This window comes from Polyodon spathula, chromosome 9 (assembly GCF_017654505.1).
Source record: "Polyodon spathula isolate WHYD16114869_AA chromosome 9, ASM1765450v1, whole genome shotgun sequence".
Lineage (NCBI taxonomy): Eukaryota > Metazoa > Chordata > Actinopteri > Acipenseriformes > Polyodontidae > Polyodon > Polyodon spathula.
The window spans coordinates 41562742-41588788 of NC_054542.1; the positions used below are offsets into that span (position 1 = coordinate 41562742).

The 26047-nt window shown below is 37.8% G+C and overlaps 2 protein-coding genes across 4 annotated transcripts in view; one reads left to right on the plus strand and one right to left on the minus strand.

Moving 5' to 3' along the window:
- Positions 1 to 802: 802 nt before the first annotated feature.
- LOC121320881 (DCN1-like protein 2) lies at positions 803 to 12769 on the minus strand. Of its 3 annotated transcripts, none has more exons than XM_041259631.1 (7): positions 12724 to 12769; positions 8990 to 9206; positions 6892 to 7060; positions 6372 to 6502; positions 5196 to 5278; positions 3627 to 3723; positions 803 to 2902 (listed from the first exon to the last, which is right to left on the minus strand). In XM_041259631.1, the coding sequence occupies exons 1-7, from the start codon at positions 12724 to 12726 to the stop codon at positions 2823 to 2825; spliced, it is 780 nt and encodes a 259-aa protein (XP_041115565.1). In that variant the 5' UTR covers positions 12727 to 12769; the 3' UTR covers positions 803 to 2822. The 3 variants fall into 3 exon arrangements, with proteins under 3 accessions (XP_041115565.1, XP_041115566.1, XP_041115567.1); XM_041259632.1 differs by lacking the exon at positions 12724 to 12769 and adding an exon at positions 12398 to 12608; XM_041259633.1 differs by lacking the exon at positions 12724 to 12769 and adding an exon at positions 12398 to 12608 and having other exon boundaries at positions 8990 to 9234.
- Positions 12770 to 13361: 592 nt separating this feature from the next.
- tmco3 (transmembrane and coiled-coil domains 3) overlaps positions 13362 to 26047 on the plus strand; it is a 15586-nt gene continuing 2900 nt past the window's right edge. The window contains exons 1-11 of the mRNA XM_041259630.1: positions 13362 to 13493; positions 15049 to 15532; positions 16395 to 16574; positions 17059 to 17250; positions 20343 to 20471; positions 22047 to 22139; positions 22962 to 23148; positions 23677 to 23794; positions 24224 to 24419; positions 25131 to 25281; positions 25693 to 25772. Coding sequence (XP_041115564.1) covers positions 15086 to 15532; positions 16395 to 16574; positions 17059 to 17250; positions 20343 to 20471; positions 22047 to 22139; positions 22962 to 23148; positions 23677 to 23794; positions 24224 to 24419; positions 25131 to 25281; positions 25693 to 25772 — 1773 coding nt within the window. The 5' untranslated portion in view covers positions 13362 to 13493; positions 15049 to 15085. The remainder of the gene's footprint in view (positions 13494 to 15048; positions 15533 to 16394; positions 16575 to 17058; positions 17251 to 20342; positions 20472 to 22046; positions 22140 to 22961; positions 23149 to 23676; positions 23795 to 24223; positions 24420 to 25130; positions 25282 to 25692; positions 25773 to 26047) is intronic.

Sequence of the window (26047 nt, forward strand, 5' to 3'; positions counted from 1 at the left end):
CAAGCTCTGTTAACAGCATCTCTGTATTGCTTGGTAAGTAAATTGACCTGATTTATTAGATGTTTTATTTCAGATGCTTCCTCTCTGTGAAAAGCCTTTACTTGACTATCCAGTTGGTTTTGGGGTGCACTTTGCATAGTTGTTAGGAAAATAAGACATAAACTGCAAGTGTACACAATTTCTCGAAATTACACAACATACAGATTATTATTATTATTATGATTATGATTATTAATAATAATCATAATAATAATGTTGTCAAGGGGGAGACATTCTGTTGTTGTAATCTTTTCTTTTTGGCATGCAATACTTAAGAACAAGCTGATGTGCTTTAAATACCTGTCAGTCTTGGGGCAACAGCTCCATGGGAAAGATGAGGGTGGGGTTGCACATTTCAGGACATTATATATTAATACAGCACTACATCAAGCAGTGCAAAATCTATTTCAATTGTTGGGACTACAGGATATTAGCAGCATCATGCTAGGTATAAGGGTTTCACAAGCACAAGTAGCTCAATCTCAATACAGAGATGGCTTTGCCTTTTAGATAGATAGCTACACCTTTAAACATTAGTATTAGCATCGTCACAGGAGGCTGGAAGAGGAGTTACATATTTTAAAAGACAAACATTTTGGAAACCTGTGGCTTTAAATTCCTTAAATCATTACTAATTATTCTTCAAATATGAGAAATAACAAAACAATGAAAAAGTTTGTTTGTTAAAAACATGCTTTATTAAATAGGGTTTAAAAAAAAAAACAAGATTAAATGATAAATAAAACTAACACCAGCAACAAAATATTTAGTTATATTTATAAAATAATTAATACTGTTTTCAAGATGCACATCATTCACTTGGTGCATGCTGAGGCAGAAATTTAATACAGGGCACTTCAGGGGCTGGTTTCATGGATTACCTTACCCAATTTAACATTAGGTAATCCAAGATTAGTGCTAATCAGGGTGTGAAACAAACCAATAATGTATTATGCAATAGTCCAGGACTTTACACAACATACAGTTACACCACAACAACCTAGCTTGGCAACTTGGGAACAAAACATCACGTGAAACTTAAAATCCAGACATCAAAATAGTATGTTGTTTTGAAAAGGACCTCAAACAAAATACATGTATAAAAAAAAAAAATCAAACACTACGCACTCTTAACTTATGTCATAACACCAATACCTAATTCAATAACAAAATGCGTTCATTGAAACATCCATCATACAGCAATAAATATATTAGTACCAATATTTACTAATCCAAGTCAGCTACTGCTTTTTCAATTCAGAAATATGCATGAAGTTCCATAAAGCAAAGTCCATACCCGACACATTCGAATGATAACATGCTTCTCTTTTCTTCTTATTATTGTTGTACCTGAATTGTGCTTTAAATGCTACAAATCAATCAAATCAAAAGAATCCTGCACAGTGCATTTCATAAATGGAACAACCCTTTTTGCGCAGTCTAAATTCATGTTGCTACCACGACATCTAGTGGTTATAGAGTTGTATATTATTCCGTTAACATTATGATCTGCACTACTAACCGAGAAGCTTACAAAGAGTACTTCAGTTTTGTTACCTATCTATACTAATATAGTCAATTCATCACCCTTTAAAAAAATAAATAATGAGATTATATATATCACACACACACACACACACACACATACACACACACAATACACTTACTTTCTAATCACCCTGTATATATGATTCCTTTTGGCCAAACAATGGCACGTGTTAGTCTATACTCCGATATCCATCACTAACTGTTGCAAGTGATGGTACATTGAGAATGACTGATATATGAATACATCAACTTTGCCTATTCTTTGCCACTATGTTGCATTTCTGACAGGTTAATTGCCTTGTTTATATCAGTGTAGATTGTATGGTTACAGTAAGTAATGTTACAGTGTCCTTTGCTTTTCAAGGAAGCTGAACAAACTATAATGCCACCCTTTCAGATGCATTGCTCTGTGGGGCCACTCTACACTTAGTGTAACTATACAAGACAATGAAGAAACAGCAAAACAAAGACATTTCAAATGCTCTGGCTGCAAGAAGCCAAGTAGTGTGCGTATAGCTGCTGACTTAAAACACAGTGACGACTTAGTTTGGAACGGAACAAGGGATGATTCGCCTGAACCCTTGTTGAAATAAGGACATCCTTTGGTTTTTACTAGTATCTTTTTACCACTATTTGTAAATTTAACCACACCAAATTCTGTAGGCTGGCATTCAAAAGAAAAGAAATGGAGCATACTACATACAGATTGAACTGACTATTGAATTTACACAATTACTTTTCTTCTTTATATACAAGTACAATATATTACAAATGTAAATGTGTGACTGCTGGTGTTCACCGGGTCATGAACTGAATGGCATGCTGTGTGCTTTCCAAACCTCAAGCCTTTTTTTCCCTGCCTTCTCACTCTTGTTAATAAAATGTCTGTAGTTTACATTGTTCCAAAATATAAAAACATGCAGAATCTATATCCTATATCATACAACCATTACAATACTTGAAGCCAGTTCCCCCCCCTACATACAGCCAGAGCTATCTTTTGAATTTGCCATTTTTTTCTTGCACTCTGTGAGCTAGCCGTCATTATGTTGCCCCATAGAAGCTGAAGGAAGTTGTTTAATGTCCTGCCACAATTGCACAGCCCAAAAACCGTGTGCGCGAGGGTGTTTGCCCCAGAAGAGCTTCATTCCTTTGATGTTTTGATTTTCTTCATTCCTTGCAGAGCACTTCTGCGGTATTCAGTCTCTAGTCTTTAAAATGAAGAGAGCCTACAATTATACAATTTTGCGCTTGCCTCCCGTGACTATTGGCCGTGCAAATTCCACAAAGTCGTCTATAAGAACAGGCCAGGCCCCTGAAAGAGAAGCAGACAAATACTAATTTAAGAAAAAGCATGCCAATAAATGCCACTATTGTAAACACTAAATCATAGCAGTTTTATGTAGATCCCCCATGCACACACAGATGTACAGAATGAGTCCCAAGACAGTTTTCAATAGGCGAGTCAACAAGGTCTGATGACTCTATTAGTGGTTATCTGTATGTAAAAAAGTAAGTAAGTGTGACTTAAACATGTATGTGCATATGTAAAGATAGACAAGCTGTCCATATATCTGTAAATTTCATAAAAATATATTTTAAGAAATGTCCTGAAGATAGTGCAGGTATGGAAATAAGACTCATATTGCACAGGAGTTCCACCCATTCCAAATTTTAATACAATAATACATTTTAATACAGTGTATAGATAGCAAGCTCTGGTGTGTCTTATTACTTGGGTTTTGACAGATATTCTCAATGGATATGCTCACACTTGTACATGGGTAAGGACACCTTCAGTATTCCCTGTGGGGGATAGAGGGGGGGAAAAAGTGGTCTCACTGATTGCAAGTAGGTGCACTGTAGTCCAAAACCAAGATCTACAGTCTACTAGTAGTCAGCCTGAAGTATTAGGTCCCAATGGTTTGTATTAGTATATTGTTCATTGATAAAAGTGGGGGGTGACTAATTCATAACTTATCCAGATTGTTTTTTATGATTCTGAATTATTTTTTTTGTTTTATCTTTAAATCACTTGCCTTCTTCATCGTAGTTTGACATGTCATCTGCGATAATATTTCCAAAGTCTAAAAGTAGATTCCACGTGTCTTTGGGAATTGATCTTTTGTGATGTTCCTACAAGAAAGAAATGTGTTTTGATTGTACTGTGTTAACAACCCAAACAGTTATCACAAACTAAAGTCATCTTCTTGTAATCTATAGTACAACACCATAATCTGTGGTTATTCCTGATATTATAGGGATTGTATGTCAATAAAGATATTAAAATGTGTTCGTTTTTTTTGCCCGGTGTCGGGCCGGTTCCCAGGGATTATGGTTTTTTTTTTTGTTTGTTTTGTTTTTTAAGCCAAATTTTTTCCGTCTTCGATATTCTAACATCTGTGAATCCTGTCAAGTGTAATAATAAAATAATGAGATTGATCTCAAACACAAATAAGACTTAATCCACAAAGAAAGAAACAATCCACATGTCTTAATGAAAGGAGCTACTCAAATTATCACCTCTGGAGTAGGACAGACAACAATTTTTGGACTATATTTTCAAAGCTTTTTACAGTCTTTAATTCTTATTTTTTGAAAGAAAATAAGCTGCTGATTTTACAAAACTAAAACCAAACAACTGAAATACTTCTATTCATGGCCTTTGAAGCACTCTCAAGCTTTTTGCTTCTCAAGTTTGTTACAGTTCCATGACATTTACGTCTTTCAGAAAATAGGAGTTCATTAAAATACTGGAGTACAAATGGTTTGAAAATATGGCCCCTGAAATCTTAACAAGCTTTTTTGGCCTTCTTCCCAGAGCAATAGATTACTGCCCCCTGGTGGAATAATCATCCAAGAACAGTGCTACTGTTGTTTTAAAAGACAGCATTGAATCGGGAAAACCACAGAAGTGTATTATTTATTTTTCAATGGACAGCAAAATAGTTTTACAGATATGCACTGGCTTGCCCTTATAAAAGTTTACTGCAAAGTACTATGGCTTGAGATGTTTTTTAAATTAGTATTTGAAATTAATTGCAGATAAATTTCAGTTTGTACATCCGACAGGTGCACAATGTCTGCACCCGGATGCTTCTTGAATTGTGATTGGGTGCGACTCATAACGTACCCAATCAGAGGACTGCATGTAACGCTCAAGTTCTAACCTTGGTTCAGTTACTAAACCTCAACAGACACCTCAGACCTGTAGTGCAGACCTATCAGGGGTCTGGTACTGTCTGATACAGTGGCAATAAAAGCTGGGTATGTTAAACCCATGATGGGAATTTATCTTCTTCCCTGGTACCTTTGTAATAAATATTTTTTAACAGGAAAGAATGAAAACTGTTTAAAATGTGGATAAATAATGTGCAATATTGTTGTGCCATGGTGTAGAATTCTGAACACCCGCACTAACATAATAACTTTAAAAATGCCTATGCAGCAGCAACAACAGTCTGGAGCTCTTGATGTGGGTCAATAATGTCTTTGTACATCGTTCAGTGTTTACTAAAGTGATTTAAACTTGAACAGCACTGGAGATCTTCCTTGCTCGCGCACACACACACACACACACACACACACACGCGCACGACAGGACTTACCAATAAAAACTTGTTCCAGAGATCTAGAAATTTAAACTTTCCCGTCAAAACTAAATTCCAGTACGCAATGGCCATTTCCAAGTCTGTAAATGAAGAGGAGAGAGAAAAAAAAAAAAAAAAAAACCAACTCATGAAGAACAAAGTTTTACTCATACAAGTACTTCTTGTTTCAAATGTTATGTTATGTCCATACAATACCCAACCGTTGTGCTACTGAATGATAAACCGGTGACTTTGTGCGTTCGTCGCATGTGCTTTTCAGTCTACAAGTAACGGAAAAGTCACTTTGGAAGCGCCTCCCGCGGAGGGATAATTTTATATATATAAAATTATATATATATATATATATATATATATATATATATATATATATATATATATATATATATATATATATATATATATTGTAAACGATCCTCGCACTCACGGAGTTCGTTTCCCCTTTAAGACCAGACCCAGGACACAGAAATGGAATTTTCTTAGCGCTGACGCGCACTTTTAATAAACACCAATCAAATAAATTAAACAAAACAAACAAACACCTAGCTCCTTCCTGGAGCACTAACTATACAGTCTGGAACCTACCTGAACCAGGACAGCTAGGCTGTTTACCTGTAACTCAAACTCTCACGGTTTCCTACAGCACTTTACCTTGACTGCTTGGAAGCAGACCACAACTTCTGCCTCCCTACACACAGCAGCCCTGAACAAACTGCCTGTCTCTCTTAAATACCCTGCACCTGGCTCTAATTTACAACTACCACCAGGTGCAGGGGATTACTAAACAATTAAGCAATTAAACAATTACACAATTAAACCCCATAATACCCAAATGTGCAATTGGTACCTGTTTGTTTTACAAAACTAAAACCAAAGAACTAAGTAATAGATTTAAAGTTCTCTTAAGCACTCTCCATGTGTTTTGTATCTAATTTTTTAACATTAGCATTTTTTTTTTCTCTTTCAAAACGATATTAAACTCCAAGCATCGGAGCTCTTGCACGTTTTGGTTTCCAAAGTGCCTCTCTGTATCTCTCACTGTGCATTTAAATAAACTTCATTTTAACAGAGACTGCTGTTTGCTTCTGTTCTCGAGAAAGAAGGCTTACAAAAAAGGAATTTCTTTGTGTTTAGTTTCCATAGCAAACAACTATAGAAATTGCTCTTTTTGCTTACCTAGGCCCTTTTGTCCAGGGTTTTTAGCAAAATTAAATGTAAACTGGTAGAAGTCTTTGAACTTTCCTGGGTCCTTTAATTCTTGCTCTAATCTTGGTAGTTGGGATTTAAGTTTATCTGGGCTGTCGCAGCTGTGGAAAATAAGATGATAGCATATTACCTATAAAACATTATTATAGGAGTGGGATGTACATACATGAATAACAGACTAGTTTAAATGACAACAGCACCTTTTTTTAACCCACAAACACAGACCCAGAGAGCATTCAAACTGGCCTAAGTATGGCAGAAAGAGAGAGAGAGCAAAGCAGAACAGAGCAGAGTCAGAGCAGGTAAATAAATGTTCTACGAGATCACAGAACTACATTTTTCAGAAATACAGTTTAAAATTAAGTTTCTGGTACAGGGGTGTCGTCCTATGTCTGGAAGTTTGATAAAAGCATATTACAGTAATGTGCCCTGAAATTCTGTCATGTTGCCCCCCCCCCCACCCCCAGCCTTACTGGTCGAAAGTACTTACCCAAGTTCTGACATTCCATCTACAAACTCCTTCTTACTGAATTCACACTGAGTAGCAGCTCTGAACTTCCATGCAACCACTAAAACACTGACGCTGGCCGGATCCAGGTTAAGATCGTCACAAAACTGTTGGATCCCATCTATACCAATCTTATTCTCATCCTGAGGATCTGAATCAAAAAGACACCAAATGACATTTCACCATAGAGAAACACTGGAGAACCCAAACCACAAATACAGCAGCTGTTTTTCTCTTTCACAAATTTGTAAAGAGCTGCATCAGTAATTTGATGTTACTTAGAGTTCAAGCAGTATGGGGCTTATTGAAGTTACCTACAGTTCAAGGACTATGGAGCTTATTAAAAAAAAAAAAAAAAAAAAAAAAATCCTGTATTAGATTTTATAAGGTGAACATTCTCAATTCCAAACCTTTATTTTTTTTTTTTGGCTGCGTTAGGGAGGAGTGGACTCATCTTATGGCTAAAAGGTATTCATTGTGAGGAACTTAACAGAAGATAAGCATTGATGGACTTCCTCTCGTTCCTAACTATTCATATGTAGCACAAAAAGTGAATTTATAGTGTGGTCCAAATGAAAATAAAAGTCTGGAAAAATAATGTACAGACAAATGACAACAAAACAAAATTTACTTATGACAGCAATAATATCCTTGTATCAACAGAAGTTACGGACTCGTTTGTAAAAACATATCATTACAATTTATATAACATGGCAGCAGTATGGTAATTGATCATAAACTACAGCATGCTTTTTTACACATTAACTAATCGGTCACATTTTGTATAGTGCACCCAATTTTGCTGAGCTGCACACTTGCAGTAAACAGATTAAAACAATGGATAAACAGTTTTAATTAATTGCTGCCTGATTAGTTTTCCTTGTTAAGAAAAGACAAGATGGCCACTGTTTGAACAGCCACATGGACCGATTATTATATTGAATGATTAATTGTTTGATTGAGAGTGGATGGACAAGTGAGGAATGTGGCCAGGTGGTGAGGGGATGATTGAATCAATCAAGCCCCTGGTATAAAAGGAAGAGAAATATTTGTTTGTGTATACGAGTGTGGAGAGGAGAGGTAAAAGAAAGGGAAGGAACCACAGGGATAGCCGTAGCTTGGGGGTTTTTGGGAGTTGTTTATTTCGAAGAGTTTTGTTTAAACCTTTACTTTGTGACATATTAAAAGTGCTTTAAACTGCAGTTTGACTCTGGGGCTTTCAAAGGGCGCAGACCTGCCTTGCCTGGGACACTACGTTACACCTTGCCATTGCCTCATTATGCATGATACAAGTATTACTGCGATAGGTAACATGGGTAGCACTAACAAGTCGACCTCTGAAACTGGTTGTTGACTAATCACACACTTCAATGGGTGAAGTTGCTATTCAATAGGAGTCTTATTTGCATACCTGCATAGTAATGTTTTTGTGTTTTTAAAGTATATATTAGTAGCAAACAAGCAAAGTCAATATTTAAAAAAAAAAAATTTAAAAAAGGAATTGTGATGCGTGCAGTTTCAGATGGATGGAATGCAGTTGCAATACATATAAATGACATTCTAGAACAGTGGTACTTGACTCTGGCCCTTGAGATCTATTCTAGTCCTGTTCTTTATTCCAACCAGGTACTAAATTAGTCAATTACCTCTTAGCAGCTTCAATTACCTACATTAGAACATGCCTGGAGTAAAAACCTGGACTGGATTTGATCGAGGTCCAGTTGAGTACCACTGTTGTAGAAAATGAATACGTAGTTTTAAAAAATTCCAAGAAGTTTTAAAATATAGTGCACAAACACCAAAGTGCATGTACAAAACTGCAACACATCGGATTTTTGCCACTGTGATTATTACATTTATCAAGATGGAATGTTTCTTACAGCCAACTGGGCATTGCACAACAAAACCAGTTAGACAGTAAACCTCTGGGTACATTCTAACGGGGGAAAAAAACACTCCCAGTTAACTGCTTCAAACTTCCACATTAAGTGTTTGAAATGTCACAGTAGACAAAACAGGTACCATATCAACCAATACAATAAAAAAAAAAACAAGAACAACCAAACAAAAACAGACTTGCCTTTGTATCGGTTATAGAGTTGTTCCAGTTTCTTTCGATCTACTGAGTTTTTCATGGATTCTTTGTAGTAGAGTTCTGGGTTCTGGAAGTAGTTGTCCGTCGCCGTCTCTAGTTTCCAGTCATTCTGTGTCAGGCAGTATAGAGCAGTTTTCTCCCCAGCCTGAGTAAATGCCATAAACTGCCGAACCTTATCCTTCTGAGATGACTTAAGCTTATGCTACGGAAAAAAGGAACACAAGCAAGATCTGTAAAACAAAGGTACAATGGTTTTCCATATTTTCATGATAATTTTAAAAAGCTTTTTTTTTTTCCCCCTGTTGAGTCCAGTAAAGTCTAAATTCTGATAGAAAACTGAATCTGTTTTATAAATGTGTTTTCCCTCGCCTTTTCAGCTGCGGCTTTTTGTTTCTCCCTTGTGGGATTGCCCACCATATTTTTAACCAAGTAAGCTGAAGGCATAACAATTTAGGCTGAACATAAACTTTTTTGTGCAGAGTAGGTGTGCCATGTGCATTTATGGAGAAAGTGGGTTTTTTGGGGGGTTTTTTTGTTTGTTATTTTGAGAATGTGCTGCTAATATGTTCAACATACCAATCTAATTCTGTGGCCTGCCTTGTGGCTAACACAGTCAGTTATACAGCATTTAAGAAGGTATGTTGGCCTGAACAGATTGGATTCATTTTCACCTGCTATGTGCTAGAGGCCTACATGGTTTGAAAGCCATCCTGCTGGGTAGATTACTTAGTGGGTAGACAAACAATCACAAACTGTCAGAATGTGGGACAACTTTGAAAGCCAAAAACCACATAGTGCAGGGGTTCACAAGGGAATAAACTTATTCATGTTACTTCCAACAACTCAGAGAAAAGACAATCAGTCCTACTTCTTAGTTTTTATTTGCAGCCTTTCTATCGCTGATCTCATCGGTGTGGTTGGGTTTGGTGCTTGGATGGGAGATCTAAAGTTCAAGGAATTATCTTGCCCTTGCACCTGGGTCTCCTATCCAGGTACCTGCAGGAAGAGGGGTTAGTGGCTTAGAGTCACTAAAATGACTTCACTGTGGTTTGACAGATCGACGCTGCGACAGACTGTAAAAGGATACAATTCCTCTCCATTATCAAATCAGAGCTGCCGCTGGTCCGCCACTCTGACTTGCAACCAAAGATGTAGAAATAATTATGCCAGATACAGTATCAACGTGTGGCCAGGCTGCTTATTTCTGGGGTTTGCTGCTTAATTCTGGTAATGGTTAGCTTGCTTTTTCAACATCTCGTTTGATTGTTTTTTCAGTGTCCAGTTCAAGGTTTGACACCCTCCTTCATATATACCATTGTGATACGGTCACTCAAGGAGTTATGTCCTCTACAATGTGATTTGGAGTCTGATTCTTAACAGCCCACAGTCCTAACGGACTGTTCACAGAAACAAACAGCTGAATCTTAGTGGATGTACTGTATTTACACCACAGTTTTAACATCAGGACATGTATATAACTTAATTTACCAGGAAGAAAGTTATGGCAAAAAAGCAGATTGTTATAGCAGATTGTTCATGACACAGGAACGGGTTGGAGGTGAAATATAAATGTAGTAATTTGAGTTAATAAAAGAACACCTGTTGCAAGGGTCCTTCATGTATTTCATCCACTTATGAAATGGCAATATCATGCTGGGTTTCTTTAAAAGCTCTTTGCAAAACAAGCTTTGATTTACAGTAAACTAACATTCCTCCAGCCTTTAAGAAAAACTTGGTATTCAAAAAAACAACAAACTGCTCCGGACACGGAATGCGCATGAGTGCAGAGATCTCTGACACGATGCACACAGAAAACAACAGCTGCTTTCAGAGGACCCAATGGCTGGGGCTAGCTTTTAATACAAAGTAATATTATCCCACCTCTGCAATGTATATATGTAACTTCATGACTCACCAATGTAAACAGCAGCTGAGTAGCTCAGGTCAACCTAAACAGTAAAAGTACTGACTGTAGAAAGTAACACTCCTGCTTTATTTTACAGTATAAACCTGTACAATAGAATATTTTTACTCTGCAGGCAATTTTCCGGGTTTATGCCTATCCTCATTATAAACAAGTAGCTGACATCTTAAGGTGTGCGCTACTATAAGAAATGTTTACAATATCAACACAGAACAAATTAGACAATGCCTCTGTGTAGTAGTGCTTTGTACAGCTTATAGAAGTAGGTGGACGGGAAGTGTTTTTCTGGCTGTCATTATGTTTTGCTGCTTTATGGCAGTAATTTAAGAAGTAGTAAAAGTAGGTTCTCTTAAATCACTGATATATGTAAATGTAAATATTTTGTGTTGGTTAAGCCCTTGAAATGAGTTTTAAATTGATAAAGATAAGGGCTACTATTTGTATCAGTTTGTCTCTAGTGTCATAGGTTAATTCGGTTTCTTTATGGTAGGCAGAATTATTTTAAATCCATATATAAATTATACTGTGTTCACTCATCCAAATAACTTTATGGCTTACAAAAAAAGCATAAAATGTGGGCTTGAACTTCAAACATTTAACAGTTGATTGTTACTGTTCTAGCCATACTAAAGCTTGCTTTATAAACCTGGATTCTTAAAAAAAAAAAAAAAAAAAAAAAAAAAACACTAATTCGCTAGCTGACATTAAGACAGTCAAGCTTGAAGTGTCATTAAAGTAGCCCTGAATCTCCCTTACAGTAATGCAGCATACTGTTATTCCTGACTAGTAAAGTCAGGATTCCTTTCACCAAACTTTACACATGATTTTTACACTGCAGCTCTGGGTCCTATCAGTATCACTACAGACTTCTCGCTCTGTCTTGTGACAAGTAAACAAAAAAGGTCCTAGGCCCAAGAATGGTTCCCTTTATAAAGAGGACAGCTTAATGCAACGACCCCATTATTATTAGACATAACCATATCTGTAGCAGACCAAACTAAATACAAAATAAAGCTCCACAGTATTTCTACACTTGACTCAACATAAGCTCCGTACTTTCACTAACTCTGGTCTGTAACTGTGTGACTGTATGTAACTTCGTTAACACTCATTTGCAGGCTGTACACTCAGTAAACGCCACTAAAAAGCGCAGTACATGTCATTTGTGCCAGACACGGTGCTATTGAAACAAATACATAAATAACAAAACGTATTCGTTAAAACATTATGGTCAATTGATTATTTAAAATTATTCCCTGGCCATTCGATTAACGTATTTCAACCAGCTTAAATGTTAATAATAATTTTTAAAAAAAAGATATTGTTTCAGAAAGAAAAACACACACACACACTGACGGTGATTTTATGAAACACAAAACAAACGTGATGTATTACAACAATATATCTGGTAGTTGTCCAAGTAGCCCGGTGACTTTCAGCTCGCTTAATTCCCTTTTTCCATTACTTACTGACTCCCCGAATTCCAAACAGTGCAGTTTCTCGTCGACCGATCTCCCGAGACCGTGTGCTGCTGATCGGCTCTAGTATCCCAAGAGAGACCAAAAAGGGATATATGTCTACAACACTCTCTGACTGACCTTCCTTAGTTCTAGCACTGGTAAACTAGGGTGCTGTAATATACACTGTCAAACCATCAGTGCATACATAACAAGACACCCCGTTGCAACACCCCTTGGCTGTCTTTACTTACATAAGCCCGCCCCGCTGTCCACCGCTTCACCCCAACCCCCCTTGATTATTTTTTGTTTGTGTTTATTATTTTGATGTTACCTACCATTTTATCACCAGCTGTTTGACTAACTTGAATGCCAATCGCTCGTTCTGCGCTTGCGCATCTTCCTCCAGGGACTGCGCTGGAGAGCTGGCGAGCGTGCGCGGTTGAGAAAATTGTTCACGGGAATTGTAGTTTGTTCCCGTTCTATATCTTCTATGCGTGATAACACGTCGCTGCAAATGTAGTACAGCCTAGTATGTACAGTGTAACCACGGTCTGTGCTGGCATGCAAATAATGTACAACCATTTTCAGCCCTCCTCTTTCAAAAAGTGTTAATGGCAGTTCATTAATATTGGTCAAACCAAAAGTACAGCGTCACACACACACATAGGAACTACATCTCCCAACTGTCTGGACCAAGGAATTATTTCTGAAGCAAAATAAAAATAGCGTTAATAAAATTGATGTGACAATATCTACAATGTTTTAACATACCGTTTTTCAAATACAACACTTATTTGTAATCTAACAAAATATACACGTATTAAATATTATACTACAACAAATTATAATAATAGTTTTATTTTGAATGACATTAACATCTTTATTTTTGTTAAGCTTTAAGTTCGTTATGTTAGTTGTTTTTTTTTTTGTTTTTTTTATGAGAACTATTTTTCGAACGATTTTCGGTATTATTGATCAGGATTTGAGCTGGTCAGCGAAGTATGGGTCCTCCAGCATTTCGAATGAAAGTTGTGTGTTGTCAAAAGTAGCACTGTTGTGTTTTGAATCGAGACCTGGCTGCAGTAGTCGCTTATACAGTACGGGGGTGAGTTACAAACTTAATGATTTCTTGAGTGGGGAGGGCTTTTACATAACATATGTGTGTTTAACCAAAGCAAGGCACATATAATTTCCATAGTAGTTTGCATATATTTATAATAATAAAATAGTATATACTATGTGATTACGGGTAGTACATGCGCACCTTAACAAGGACTTGCAGATCCTGTTCTTTATGTGTTATATAAGGATGTATTCGGGCGTTGTTTCTTAATTAGTTTTCTCGATAAGCGATTAAGTCCGAATTCCACCAGTTTGTTTACTTGTTGCCCCATTTCAGAATTAACCGTGTCGCAGTGATTCTAGAATTGTGCACAGAGAAAGCATACTTCTCGGAAACTAATAAAAACAGCAAGTATATGATATCGCTAAGAAATGACACGTGACTAATATAGCTATATATAGATATACTATAGAATAATAATATAAAGTCTATATATATATATATAATATCGTATGACATTCCCGAAGATGTGTTACACATGACATTTGTAAACTTCACTAGCCTATATATATATATATATATATATATATATATATATATATTATATATATATATATATATATATGCACTAATATAGTAATAACTGCACTGAATGTTATTATACTTTATGGCAGTGGGTACTCCAACAGTTTGTTCTCCTTTAAGGCATTCAACAAAACAGTCTTTGCATTGATTAAGTAGGACAGCTTAGGACTGCTCACAAGTCCTCATGAGAGGCGCCTTTTATTACAAAACAGGATCACGTGAAGACTCAGGTGAGAACTGTTTTACAGGGTAGCAGCGTTGAGGACAGGAAAATTGAAGTGGAATGTGAAACTACCCTGTTGAGTAATGCAGTATAGAAATACGACACCAGTTGCATAGCAGTTTCACCCATTCCAGGTTTTACCACTTGCTTGGTTAGCCACATTGTATAGGTCAAATGTTCAGGTGGGTTGTATTAAACCCATAGTAAAACCAGGAATGGATCAAACTGCTGTGCAGTGGGGGTTTTATTTCCATCCCTGCTTAATTACAGTATGTCACACTTATGTATTTTGTTCAGATCTTGATAAGTGTAAAACTGCTTAACACAGTTTATTTTTTGAAGAGATGAGAATCTTGGTCAAGATGATCTGTTTTGTCATGAGTTCAGACTTTTCATTGGTCAGGCTAGTGAAGCTTACAGTAGGTTTTGTTTGGAAGCCCTTTACTATATATGCTGAAGAGTAATCATTTTTTTAAATAAACACACAACGCTTTTAGACACAAGATCTGCATTGCTGGGAACAATCCTGGGAGACTCAAAAAACAATGACAAAAGTAATTTATAGAGTAGTTTATTCACTGTTTTTACAGTAACTCCACGTAGAGTACTGTAGCCCAAAGGTCAGTGTCATGCTAGTATCTGACGGTCAGAAAGTTACAAAAACTGAAGTTTAATGCTGTAGACATGTCTTCCATTGGTAAACAATGTGCATTGTATTGCGTGTGTGTGAAAGGGATTATGATATAATATGTGTTACACTTGTATAGTAAAAATGCTTCTTTTCATCAGGTTTCCCACGAAAAAGAAAGATGAGGCCTAACTAAGAATGAAGGGTCCCAGCCTGGTCTTGCTGTGTGTCTTCGTGGCCCTTTTGAAGTGCCAGCTGCTGGTTGCCGCAGAGCACGTGGGTGTGGCGAAGCATGCCATCAAGCTTCACCGTGGCAAGGGGGCGACTGTGATGCAGGGGAGGCAGTGGTTGATCGAGAACTGCCGCAAGATGTCCGGTCTGCTCCGTCAGAAAGCCGTGGTCCTGAACAAGCTGAAGGGAGCCATCAGGGCAGTGGAGAAGAACCCCGGGCTGTCGGACGCCGAGAAGCTCTTCCAGGTGCACACCTTTGAGATCTTCCAGAAGGAGCTGAACGAGAGCGAGAATTCGGTCTTCCAGGCCATCCACGGCTTACAGAGGGTGCTGCAGGGGGACTACAAGGATGTGGTGAACATGAAGGAGAGCAGCAGGCAGCGGCTGGAGGCCCTAAGGGAAGCTGCCATTAAGGTAAGTAGCTAGGTTACGGGTGACTGTACGAGGGAAGTTGTTCAGGGTCCAATGGCAGGTTAAATGTAGTGTAAATTCCAAAAAAAGTAATATCCCATATGGAGAAAAATTAGATCATAGCTCATCACATGAGTACCATAATACACGTTCTCACCATGTGGTGCATTGCGGTTGCACATCTCTTGTTTTCTACACACACAGCTACCCTGGATCCCTCAACCCTATCAGACACAAATGGAGAAAACACAGTTGGAATGACCCATACTGTCTGAGCTGAATAACTTCTTGATCTTTGATACAATCTGTACAGTTTACAATACATAAACACAAAACAGAAATCATTATCTTCATACCAGTAAATGTTTAACTTGTACTATGTTTAGCAGAAAAAAAGAAAATTGAAACAAACTTTAGGAACCAGGTTACATCGACCAGTTTAGGTCATCATATTGTTCTGTTCTGCCAGTATTTTTTTTTTCCACTTAACTAGGATTTGAAGCTAGGTTTTTCATCCTTATCTGTAGCAGTGTACCACTATAAATGCATAGTGGCTTGTGACTTATGTTTTGTGACATGTGGTTTTGAGTTAAATTGGGCTTCTCTTTAATCCTTTCTTGGAGCTTTCTTATTGGACAAAAAAAAAAAAAAAAATAGCTGACCGTGCACTTTTGTGACTATCACAGTTAAACTAAAAGGCATTTCAACTTGTGCCCAGGAAGAAATGAGACTGATAATCTTTCACATTTTCTTGCTTCTCTTAATTAAAAAGCTAGTAACTTCCCAGAGGAGAGGACAAAAAATGTTTGCAGTGGGAATGTGGTAATTCACTTAAATTCTTTCTCTTTCTGACAAATAATGACAGGAGGAACAAGAGTTTGTGGAGCTCATGGCAGCTGAGAAACATCAAGCAGCGGCCCTCAAAAGCGTGCAGCAACAGAACAAGAGCCTGTCTATCCTGGATGAGATCTTAGAAGATGTCCGGAAAGCAGCCGATCGATTGGAGGAGGAGATTGAGGAACACGCATTTGATGATAACAAGCTAGTATGTGAAGACTTTTTTCATCTACTTATATCTCCATATCTAAAATGGTTGTGCCTTGTCTATTAGTTGGATAACAGCAGCTCCCCTAGGAAGTAGTTTCCACTTCTCTGGGTAAGAAGTCAAAGCAGTGCCTCCTAGTACCTTTGCTTGAGGTCTGTGACAGGTTGGCTTGTGTGGTGACATCAGGCCAGGAAGAAACACACAGAATAGCGAGTGAAATGCGTTGTTGCACCGGTTTATTGAAGGTAAAACGTTTAAACAGAAAACAACACTAAACAAACAAAACTGTACATTGGCCAAAACAAATAGACAAACAAACAGTGGAGGAACACTAAACAAACACTAAATAGAGCAAGTATCACACTGGTACTAAGCCAGCATGAGTAGCAATTGTTATTATTTTAATTTTCTCTCCTCTTTCTCTCCCGTACCTCCTCGCTGTACACCCAAACCTCTGTGCGTGAAACACTCTGCCTCTCGGCAGGTCAAAGGTGTCAATGTGGAAGCGGTTCTCCGGGTGGAGGATGATGAGCAGGACTCTCGGAGGAACTATTCCAAGCGGGAGGTAGAATATGACCTGGGGCTGAGCATGCTGATTGACTCCCAGAACAACCAGTATATCCTCACCAAGCCCCGAGACTCCACCATGCCGAGGGCCGATCACCACTTCATCAAGGTACACTGGTTTTGTGATGACAGGGATGGAAGTATGCCAGATAACAAGCTCAGATGTGTCTTATTAAACTCATAGGTAAACAAGGAATGTATCAAACTGGTATGCAAAGGGAGTCTTAATTCCATCTCTGGATAACATTCAACTTCAGGTGTCAGATATGGTGACTTACTTTTGCAAGGTATATGTTACATGGTATATAATATTTTTTATTGGGGGCTTCCGAGTGGCACATCCAGTAAAGGCGCTCCGCATGGAGTGCAGGATGCGCCCTATAGCATTGGGGTCACTGGTTCAAGTCCATCCTGTTCAAGAGCTGACCGTGGACGAGAGCTCCCAAGGGGCAGTGCACAGCTGGCCGAGTGTCACCCGGGTGGGGACGGCTTAGGTTGGCCAGGGTGTCCTCGGCTCACCGCGCACCAGTGACCCCTGTAGACTGGCTGGGCACCTGCGGGCTTATCTGTAAGCTGCCCAGAGCTGTGTTGTCCTCCGATTCTGTAGGTCTGAGGTAGCTGCATGGCAGGCCTGCAGAGTGGGAAAAAAAAGCGGTTGGCTGACTGCACACGATTCGAATGACAGCATGTGTTCGTTGCTCCAGAGTCAGCACGGGGGTGGTAGCGGTGAGCTGAGCGTAAAATAACACAGTCGGCCATTTCAAATTGGGAGAAAAATGGGGTAAAAATCAATTGGCTTTAACCCTCTTTTTTATTACCCCATTTTTAGTACCGCGCTGATGATTTTAATATAATATAATATATATATATATATATAATATATATATTATATATATATTGATATTATACGGTCAAATATTATATTGCCAGTATCACTGACTTATATTATTATACTATAATATTGCCAGATTACTCAGTGTGACTGAAATAAACAGGTTTTACTGAACTTTTAAAAAAAAAAAAAAATTTAAACAAAATAATTCACTTAACACTAGAGGCCCTGCAGCGGCCATTTTGGTGGTTTTTGGTTTTAAAATGTAGTTTTATCCATTCGTATAACATATGCGCATTCATATACCTTTCTGTCCATATGAATTAAATATTCGCACAAAGCATGAAACGCGGGAGTGCAGAAATTAAGGAGATATATTACATTATACCGAGTCCCAGGAGCAGTCACATTGACGGCCACATGGAAAACAATTGTATTTTGATTATACAGAACGGTATTCTACTTTATTATTTGTGTTTACCAGTCTGCAATGTGTTTAGCTGTAATCAGATTACACTCTAATCTCTGGCAGTCTGTGTTTTCAATCAGCCTTTTGAAGCGCCAGCTGCGCTGCTTTGGTCAGTCGATTAGCTTCGGGACTAGTGAAAATAAATACCAGAGACCGTGGAGTTTTACTACGCTACAAAATATGGAGTTGATGTTTTGGATCAGATGGCACGGATGTATTCTGTGAAAGCTGGCTTCCGACAGTGGTCTGTTCAGGTGTTTTACAATGTATTGCACCTAGCAGCCATCAGCTCCTGGCTACATTACAAAGAATGTATGGAGAAGAATTTATTTTACAGTTAGCAGAGGAACTTCGCAAGAAGCATTTGGAACAGAGGGAGACTGCCAAGCGTGCACCCACAGCTGAAGCTGGCAACCCCATTGAGAGCCGCAGGAGACACCAATGCCAGGTTAGCAAGTGCAATAAAAATAAAACTTCGGAGAGCTGTGCCCTGTGCAGAAAGGTGACGTGGAGAAGCGCATTTTCTGTGTTGATTGTGAACAGCTTTAGATTCAAGGTAAAGGAATACCTTTTTGTCGAAACAAAAATAAATTAGACTTTTTTTTTTTTTTTTTTTTTATAACTTATGCTGTGTGTTCCTGTAAAATGTGGTGTTTTTTTTTTCGAGGTTTAATTATCTACGTTGTTCAGTTGCTTTTGCTCATCTGATGGTATTAAACAGATTGCTGTTAAAGTAAAAAATGTATTGCTGTTGTTTCAGTTTTATAAATATGTACAATATGTTGTAAACCGATGTCTGTTCAGGTGTTTGTTTATTTACATTTTCTTGTTTTGATTTGTAAAATAAAAATAAATATATATATATATATATATATATATATATATATATATATATATATATATATATATATTAGAGAGAGATAAAATACGCTTCGTTGTTCAGATGTTTGTGGCATACTCAATAAAAAAAAAAAAAAAAAATTACATCCGACTGTTTCTCTTTTTTTGTTATACTATTTACAGTGTTTTGAATACAGCCGTCAGAAAGACTGCTGCGGGGCTTCTAGGTATGAGTATATCCCTAGTCCTTCTAGTGTTAAATCTTATTATATTATGTATTACCATCACTTCATATGTCTTACATTTTCTTATATGAAGGATTTACACATTGTGGTAAATTTGTAAATTTAATTCTATTTTTAGCAATTGGTGAAGAACACGTGGCCGAGTGAGTAGTTCTGTACCTATTTCAGTCCTGCATTTCTGAAAGAGGTTACATGAAGACACATAGATAGTATTCACATGGAAACTAGTTAAACAGGACTATCGCGTACATGTTTAACATGCTGTAATGTTTTTACTTTTATTTATTTATTTGGAATCACCAATTTTTTTTTTTTTTTACCCAATTTTCTCCCCAATTTGAAATGCCGAATGTTTAAGCCTGGTTCACCGCTGCAACCCCCACGCTGACTCTAGAGAGACGAAAACGAGCACACGCGTCCTCCAAATGTGTGTCGTCAGCCGTCCGCTTGTTTTCAATCTGCAGGCCCGCCTTGCAGCTACCTCGGAGCTACAGCGTCAGAGGACCATGCAGCTTTGGGCAAGTCCGCAGGTGCCCGGCCAGTCTACAGGGGTCGCTGGTGTGCGGTGAGTCGAGGACTCCCTGTCCAACCTAAGCCCTCCCTACCAAGGGCAGCGCTTGGCCAATTATGCTCCGCCCCCTGGGAACATCCGTCCATGGCCAGCAGTGGAATAGCCTGGATTTCATCCTGCACTCTTTGCGTCTTTTGCCAGTACTGTATATAGGGAAATGTGGCACTTACCAAGTGGTAATAATAGATGTTATTTTAACAGCTCTATATCTTTAAAGCTGTTAAATACATGTTTTTGTTTACAGGATATTGTGACTGTCGTGATGTTATCCCTGCCCTGTGGTTGGCTGTGTACAATGATTGGTCTTCCCACAATGTTTGGCTATATTATATGTGGAGTTCTCTTGGGACCGTCTGGACTCAATAGTATTAAGGTAAAGCTCTATTAGCTCTGCATTCAAAGCAGTTGAATCTAGAGACATGGTAGTCACTCCAGCCTGTATCTCAGTAATATACCTCCCTGCCACGATGGCCATGACACACATCAACAGTATGCACAGCATGGTGAAGAGTACGGATTGGCAGTTCAGTGTTTAATCAGCAGCCAGGCTGCTTTCTCATATTCGTCATTCTCAACACATTACTCAAGTGCTTAGGTCGTTTACATTGGTTACCAGTGAGCTACCGAATAACTTATTAGGCCCTTTTATGGACCATCCTACCTCCAAGAACTACTAACTCTCTATATTCCTAGTCGTTCTTTGAGATCAGAAAATGCAGAACTTTTAATTAATTGTTCCAACAAGTCATCTTAAAACAGATGGAGCCAGAGCTTTTTGCTGTTGTGCTCCTCAGTTGTGGAATTCCATTCCAATCACCAATGGGCAGACTGAAACACTGGTTTCTTTTAAATTTAAATTGAAAACCTACTTTTTATGAATGTGCTTTTAAATAATTGGTTATGTAGCTGGAGTGTGTTGTATACATTAGCTATTTTGTTTTGTTTTTAACTTTTTTACAACGGTCTGGGATGCCTTGGTGTGAAGGATGCTGTATAAAAATGCATTTATATTGTATTGTATCACAACTTGATAAGCAATTCTTCAGATATATGCAAGTTTGTCATAATATCTCCAGAATCTGATATTTTCAATAACTTAAAGAATGCTAATATCAAGTTTCATGACAATTGGTTAAGCAGTTTTGCAGATATATGGAAGAATATGACATCCATGGGTATGACCACCTCCACTCATCCCCTTTGCAGGTGATTTCATCTGCAGTGGGGATAAGAAGGGTGTGGGAAAATAACTGTGACAAAAATATACATCCATACCTTATGGCAAATCTAGGGTATTGCCACAGCTGTTCCAATTGTATTATCTGGTATAGATTAGGAAAAGGGAGTCAAAAAGTGGGGTGATGTTGGTGAAGGAAAACTTAGAGTAGTTTTCAATATATTCTGAATAGTTTTAGAGATTTATGTGAACTGAGGAATGCAATTAGTTGGAACTCAGTTGTACTAGCATGTGGCGCAAAGAATAACTTTTTAACCAAAACATTGAATGGCTTCAGCCTGTAATTAGCGACTAAATCGAACACTGGCCTTGTGGTCTTGTTGCCCTCTCCCTTGGAGGTGCTGGTTTGGATCCCACGTCCAGCAGAGATTGTTAAATTAGTCATGAATTAATTATTAAACATTTTAAAGCAGAGTAGTGATATCTGACATTTTACATGTACAAAAAAAAAAAAAAAAAAGAAAACTTGACTGGCTGTCAGAGACCTTATAGAGATTAACCAATATTACAGCCTGCACTCAATTTAATTTACTACCATATATCTCTATATCGATCTCCCTAGCAATAGGGTGCATATCAAGTATGCAACCATTCCATTTTTCACCTGGGCTTATTCCTTAATATCCATTTTAAAAAATGTACTTGATAAATGTATTATGTGAAGTTTGACTATATTTGATATATTATTAAATGTAGCTTTTTATCTCTCAGTCGATTGTGCAGGTTGAAACTCTGGGAGAATTTGGTGTCTTCTTTACACTGTTTGTTGTGGGTCTGGAGTTTTCCCCTGAAAAGCTGAGAAAGGTGCAGTATCTAAGCAATAGGTCCTATGTTCATTGCTTATATTAAGATGACTATATTGTGCAGTCTGTTCTTGATACTCATAGTCGCTTATATTCACTTGTGTGTCTATTATCTTGCACTTTCTTTTTTAATAAGGCTGTGTTTGCTGGATATGCATGTGTTAGGATTCTCTAATTTTATAATAATTTGTGGCTAATTTCTGCTTGAATTTAAAAGTCAGGGTCAGAAGGAGATTATTTTTTTTTTTTTTAATCGTATAAATACTTCAAAGTATTGAGTGGTTGGAACCGATGAATTATGGACATGTCATGCATTACAATACGAAAACACTAACCCTTCTAAACTGAGGCGTGGAGAACCTTAACAGCAGGGTATGCTAACACTTACCATGAGGGAAACGACTCTGATACCGAAAGATCTGAATACTGCCTGCTGCATATCAAGTCTCTACCCCTGGCACTGCCCTAGGACTACCTTCCTGTATCACTGCAACAGCATTTTGATATGAGTCACATTTCACCCACTTCCACACGAATGTGGTAGTGCTGCTGACGAAGGGCCTACAAACAAGTCAATTAATTTACTTGGCTTCTGCTTTGAGAGTTTTGAATCCTATCATTTTTGTTTATTAGTTATAGAGAAATATCCATGCTGTTATCTCAACCTATCATGATCCAAGACCCATAACAAGACACCTTAACATGCCTTGTATTAAAAAATAAAAAAAAGGAAAAATATATTTACAGAATATTATTTGCAATTTTAGGTTTGATTTATAAACAATGTTTTTGTAACTTTTGCTATTTTTAATCTCTGTTCTAGGTCTGGAAAATCTCAGTGCAAGGACCTTGCTGCATGACATTCCTGATGGTGGCTTTTGGCTTGTTATGGGGACAGCTGTTAAGAATCAGACCAGCGCAGACCGTCTTTATTTCGACCTGTCTGTCGCTGTCCAGCACACCACTTGTGTCCAGGTTTCTTTCTGGCAGTGCCAGGGGAGAAAAGGAGGGTAATGAGTAATTCTACTCCGCTCATTTGCTAATTAAATATTTTGGTGTCCCAGAATAGTATATAGATAACAGTTCCGTCTTTAAGTAAAAAAAAAAATAATGAGAAAACTGTCTCAGAAGTGCAGTGGTATTACTAACTGTTTTGGTGGAATGCAGAAGGATGAGGGGAGGGGTATTTATTGCCCATCTTACCCCAAATCAACACTGTGCTCACTAAATATCTTGGTATCCCTGCATAGATAATGGTCCTGCCTTCAAATACTGGAGAAAGATTTTAAGGAATCCATCCTGCAAGTGTAGTGGTTGTTCACCATTTTACCTTCCAAGAATGTGTGTCTTTCAATGATGATCACCAAAGCTGTTACAACATTCAGCTTTGGAAGGGACTGTATAAATACATCTGTACACGTTTAGCATCTTTCAGTGACAAAACCATTCATTTTACTCAAACCCTTTAGAATGCTTGTCAGTTTAAAAGTCCCAAAAATGTGCAATGACAGTTAATTGTGTTTTATTTTACTGGGCAGGTGAGGTTGACTACAGCAGTGTGCTGCTTGGAATGTTGGTCATGCAGGATGTGCAGCTTAGCTTGTTCATTGCTGTGATGCCAACCCTCATCCAAGCAGGAGGAAGCAATTATAACAGGTAACTAGAGATCCACTGATTAACATCAGGGCTGAGGAAGTAAATATTTATATTGTACTGGCTTTAAGTTTAAAGAAAAGGAAAGGGGTAGCTGTATTAATAATTCCTAACAGTTGCAGCTAAAACATTTATAAAATTGCTTCAGGGATTGACATAGACTGAATTCTTGAGAGGGGAACTAGATTTAGTTGGTCTGGACACAGTTCAAGCATCCGCCCATGAGAGCTCAAGGGCTCAGGATGCCAGGTAATGTACCAGCAGTTGGAAGAAGTTAAATAGTTGGAACAAGCAGAGATTTCACATAGTTTATTTATGATTGTAACCAGACGTCTATGTTGCATCCATTACAATATATCTTAAAAATACCCCCTTGGCCTATTGGATATGTATAGCTATGGTCACATTGTGCTTTTTTGGTTTTCCCCCTAGTGTCTTTATGGAAATTCTCAGTATAGTTATCCTTGTTGGCCAAATCCTCTTCTCCCTGGCAGCAGTTCTTCTCATCTGTGTTGTTATCAAGGCGTACCTGATTGGGCCTTATTACAGAAAACTGCATGCAGAGTGCAAGGGGAATAAGGAGATACTTGTCTTGGGAGTGTCAGCCTTCATCTTTGCTATGTTGACGGTATGTTATTTAGTAATGATGTTGCTTATTTTACACGACAGATGAGTATTTGTATTGGCACGTGACTCTGTCCATATGAGTGTTTTAAATAAATCAAAGTGATAGTGTATAGTGAGACCACAGAGTTGCAAAGGAAAACTGCAAGTAGATTTTCTATGAATATGCTGTATAGAAGTATAGACGTGCCGAGCTTCAATTAAAAGGTGCCAACCCAAACTGTCCTGTGCATGATTTGTCTGGTTTGTTGCAGTTAAACGTCTCCGGTAAAGATGACTCTGATTTCAACGTTGCCTAACTGCTGATTGCCATTGTTGGTCCTAAAAAAATCAAATCTTTGGCGTGCAGATGGATGATACCATTATTTAACATTATTTAAGCATCCCTGTGAGTGGAGTTTGAATAATGAAAAAATAATAATTATCAGCCACTGGCGCAATATTTCATTTTTAAAGAAATAAGCAACAAGACCGTTGTGTATTTTTTATTCATAGATTGTTTACCTAGATAGCACTAATTGCAATACAAACTGTCACAGTGGAAGCAATTGGTGAATAAAACAACACAATCCAACCACGCTAGCAAAGATGACGAAGAGGATAGCCCAAATTATATTTATTGACTATGGATATCATTTGATAAGGGAGGCCCTTATTATTAATTTTATAGAAGGAAATAAAATGTGAAAATCTGATTCTGACTTCCCTGCTGCAGATAACAGAGATGTTTGATGTCTCAATGGAATTGGGCTGTTTTTTGGCTGGAGCTGTCATGTCATCACAAGGTCACCTGATCACTGAAGAGGTCATGTCCTGCATTGAACCAATAAGAGATTTCCTTGCTATTATATTCTTTGCATCTATTGGTAGGTACAGTATTTTCAGAGTTGTGTATATTAAAAAAAAGTTGTACCCAGCTTTAATTTAATGGCTTTTTATGGAAAATAATTTAAGTACTCAAAGCAATCTTAAAAGCACCTTTGTGACAAAGAGCCAGGGCAAGGTGCAATGTGTTGAAGCAGAAGGGATAAACTGGAAAATGTAATAAATGCACATACAGAGAGAACTAAGTGAAGTGAATATGAGGGGAGATCAACTGTAGCTCTAAGGACATAAGGTCTCTCACCCTTCTCACTCCTTACCTATGTTTTACCATGCTTTCACTGTGCTTTATCATACTTTGCTATGCTTTTACTGTGGTACAGTTTTAAAGTGCTGTTATATGATATCCTCCCTCAATAATTTATCGTCATGAACCTGTATTTGATCCATGGCAGGTTTTCACGTGTTCCCCACGTTTGTTCTCTATGAACTCACTGTCTTACTGGTCCTCACCTTCTCCTTGGTGATAATGAAGGTAAAGGTCATTTTTCTTTTTTCTTTATTCATGAGCTATAAATTGGGTGGCATGCAAAACGATTATAGATTTGTTTGCAAGACTTGAATACTAAGCAACAGAACTGAGGAAAACATAAATGCAACCGAATCAGTTGGAAGTAAATTTTTCTTCATCTTCTTGCGGCAGAGAGTATACTGCACAGAACCCTGTATATATAACCTAAATGTATCTTGGACACTTTAAAATCGGTAGCGTATCAAATGCTTTCTGGACCACATGATTAAATTAAATAT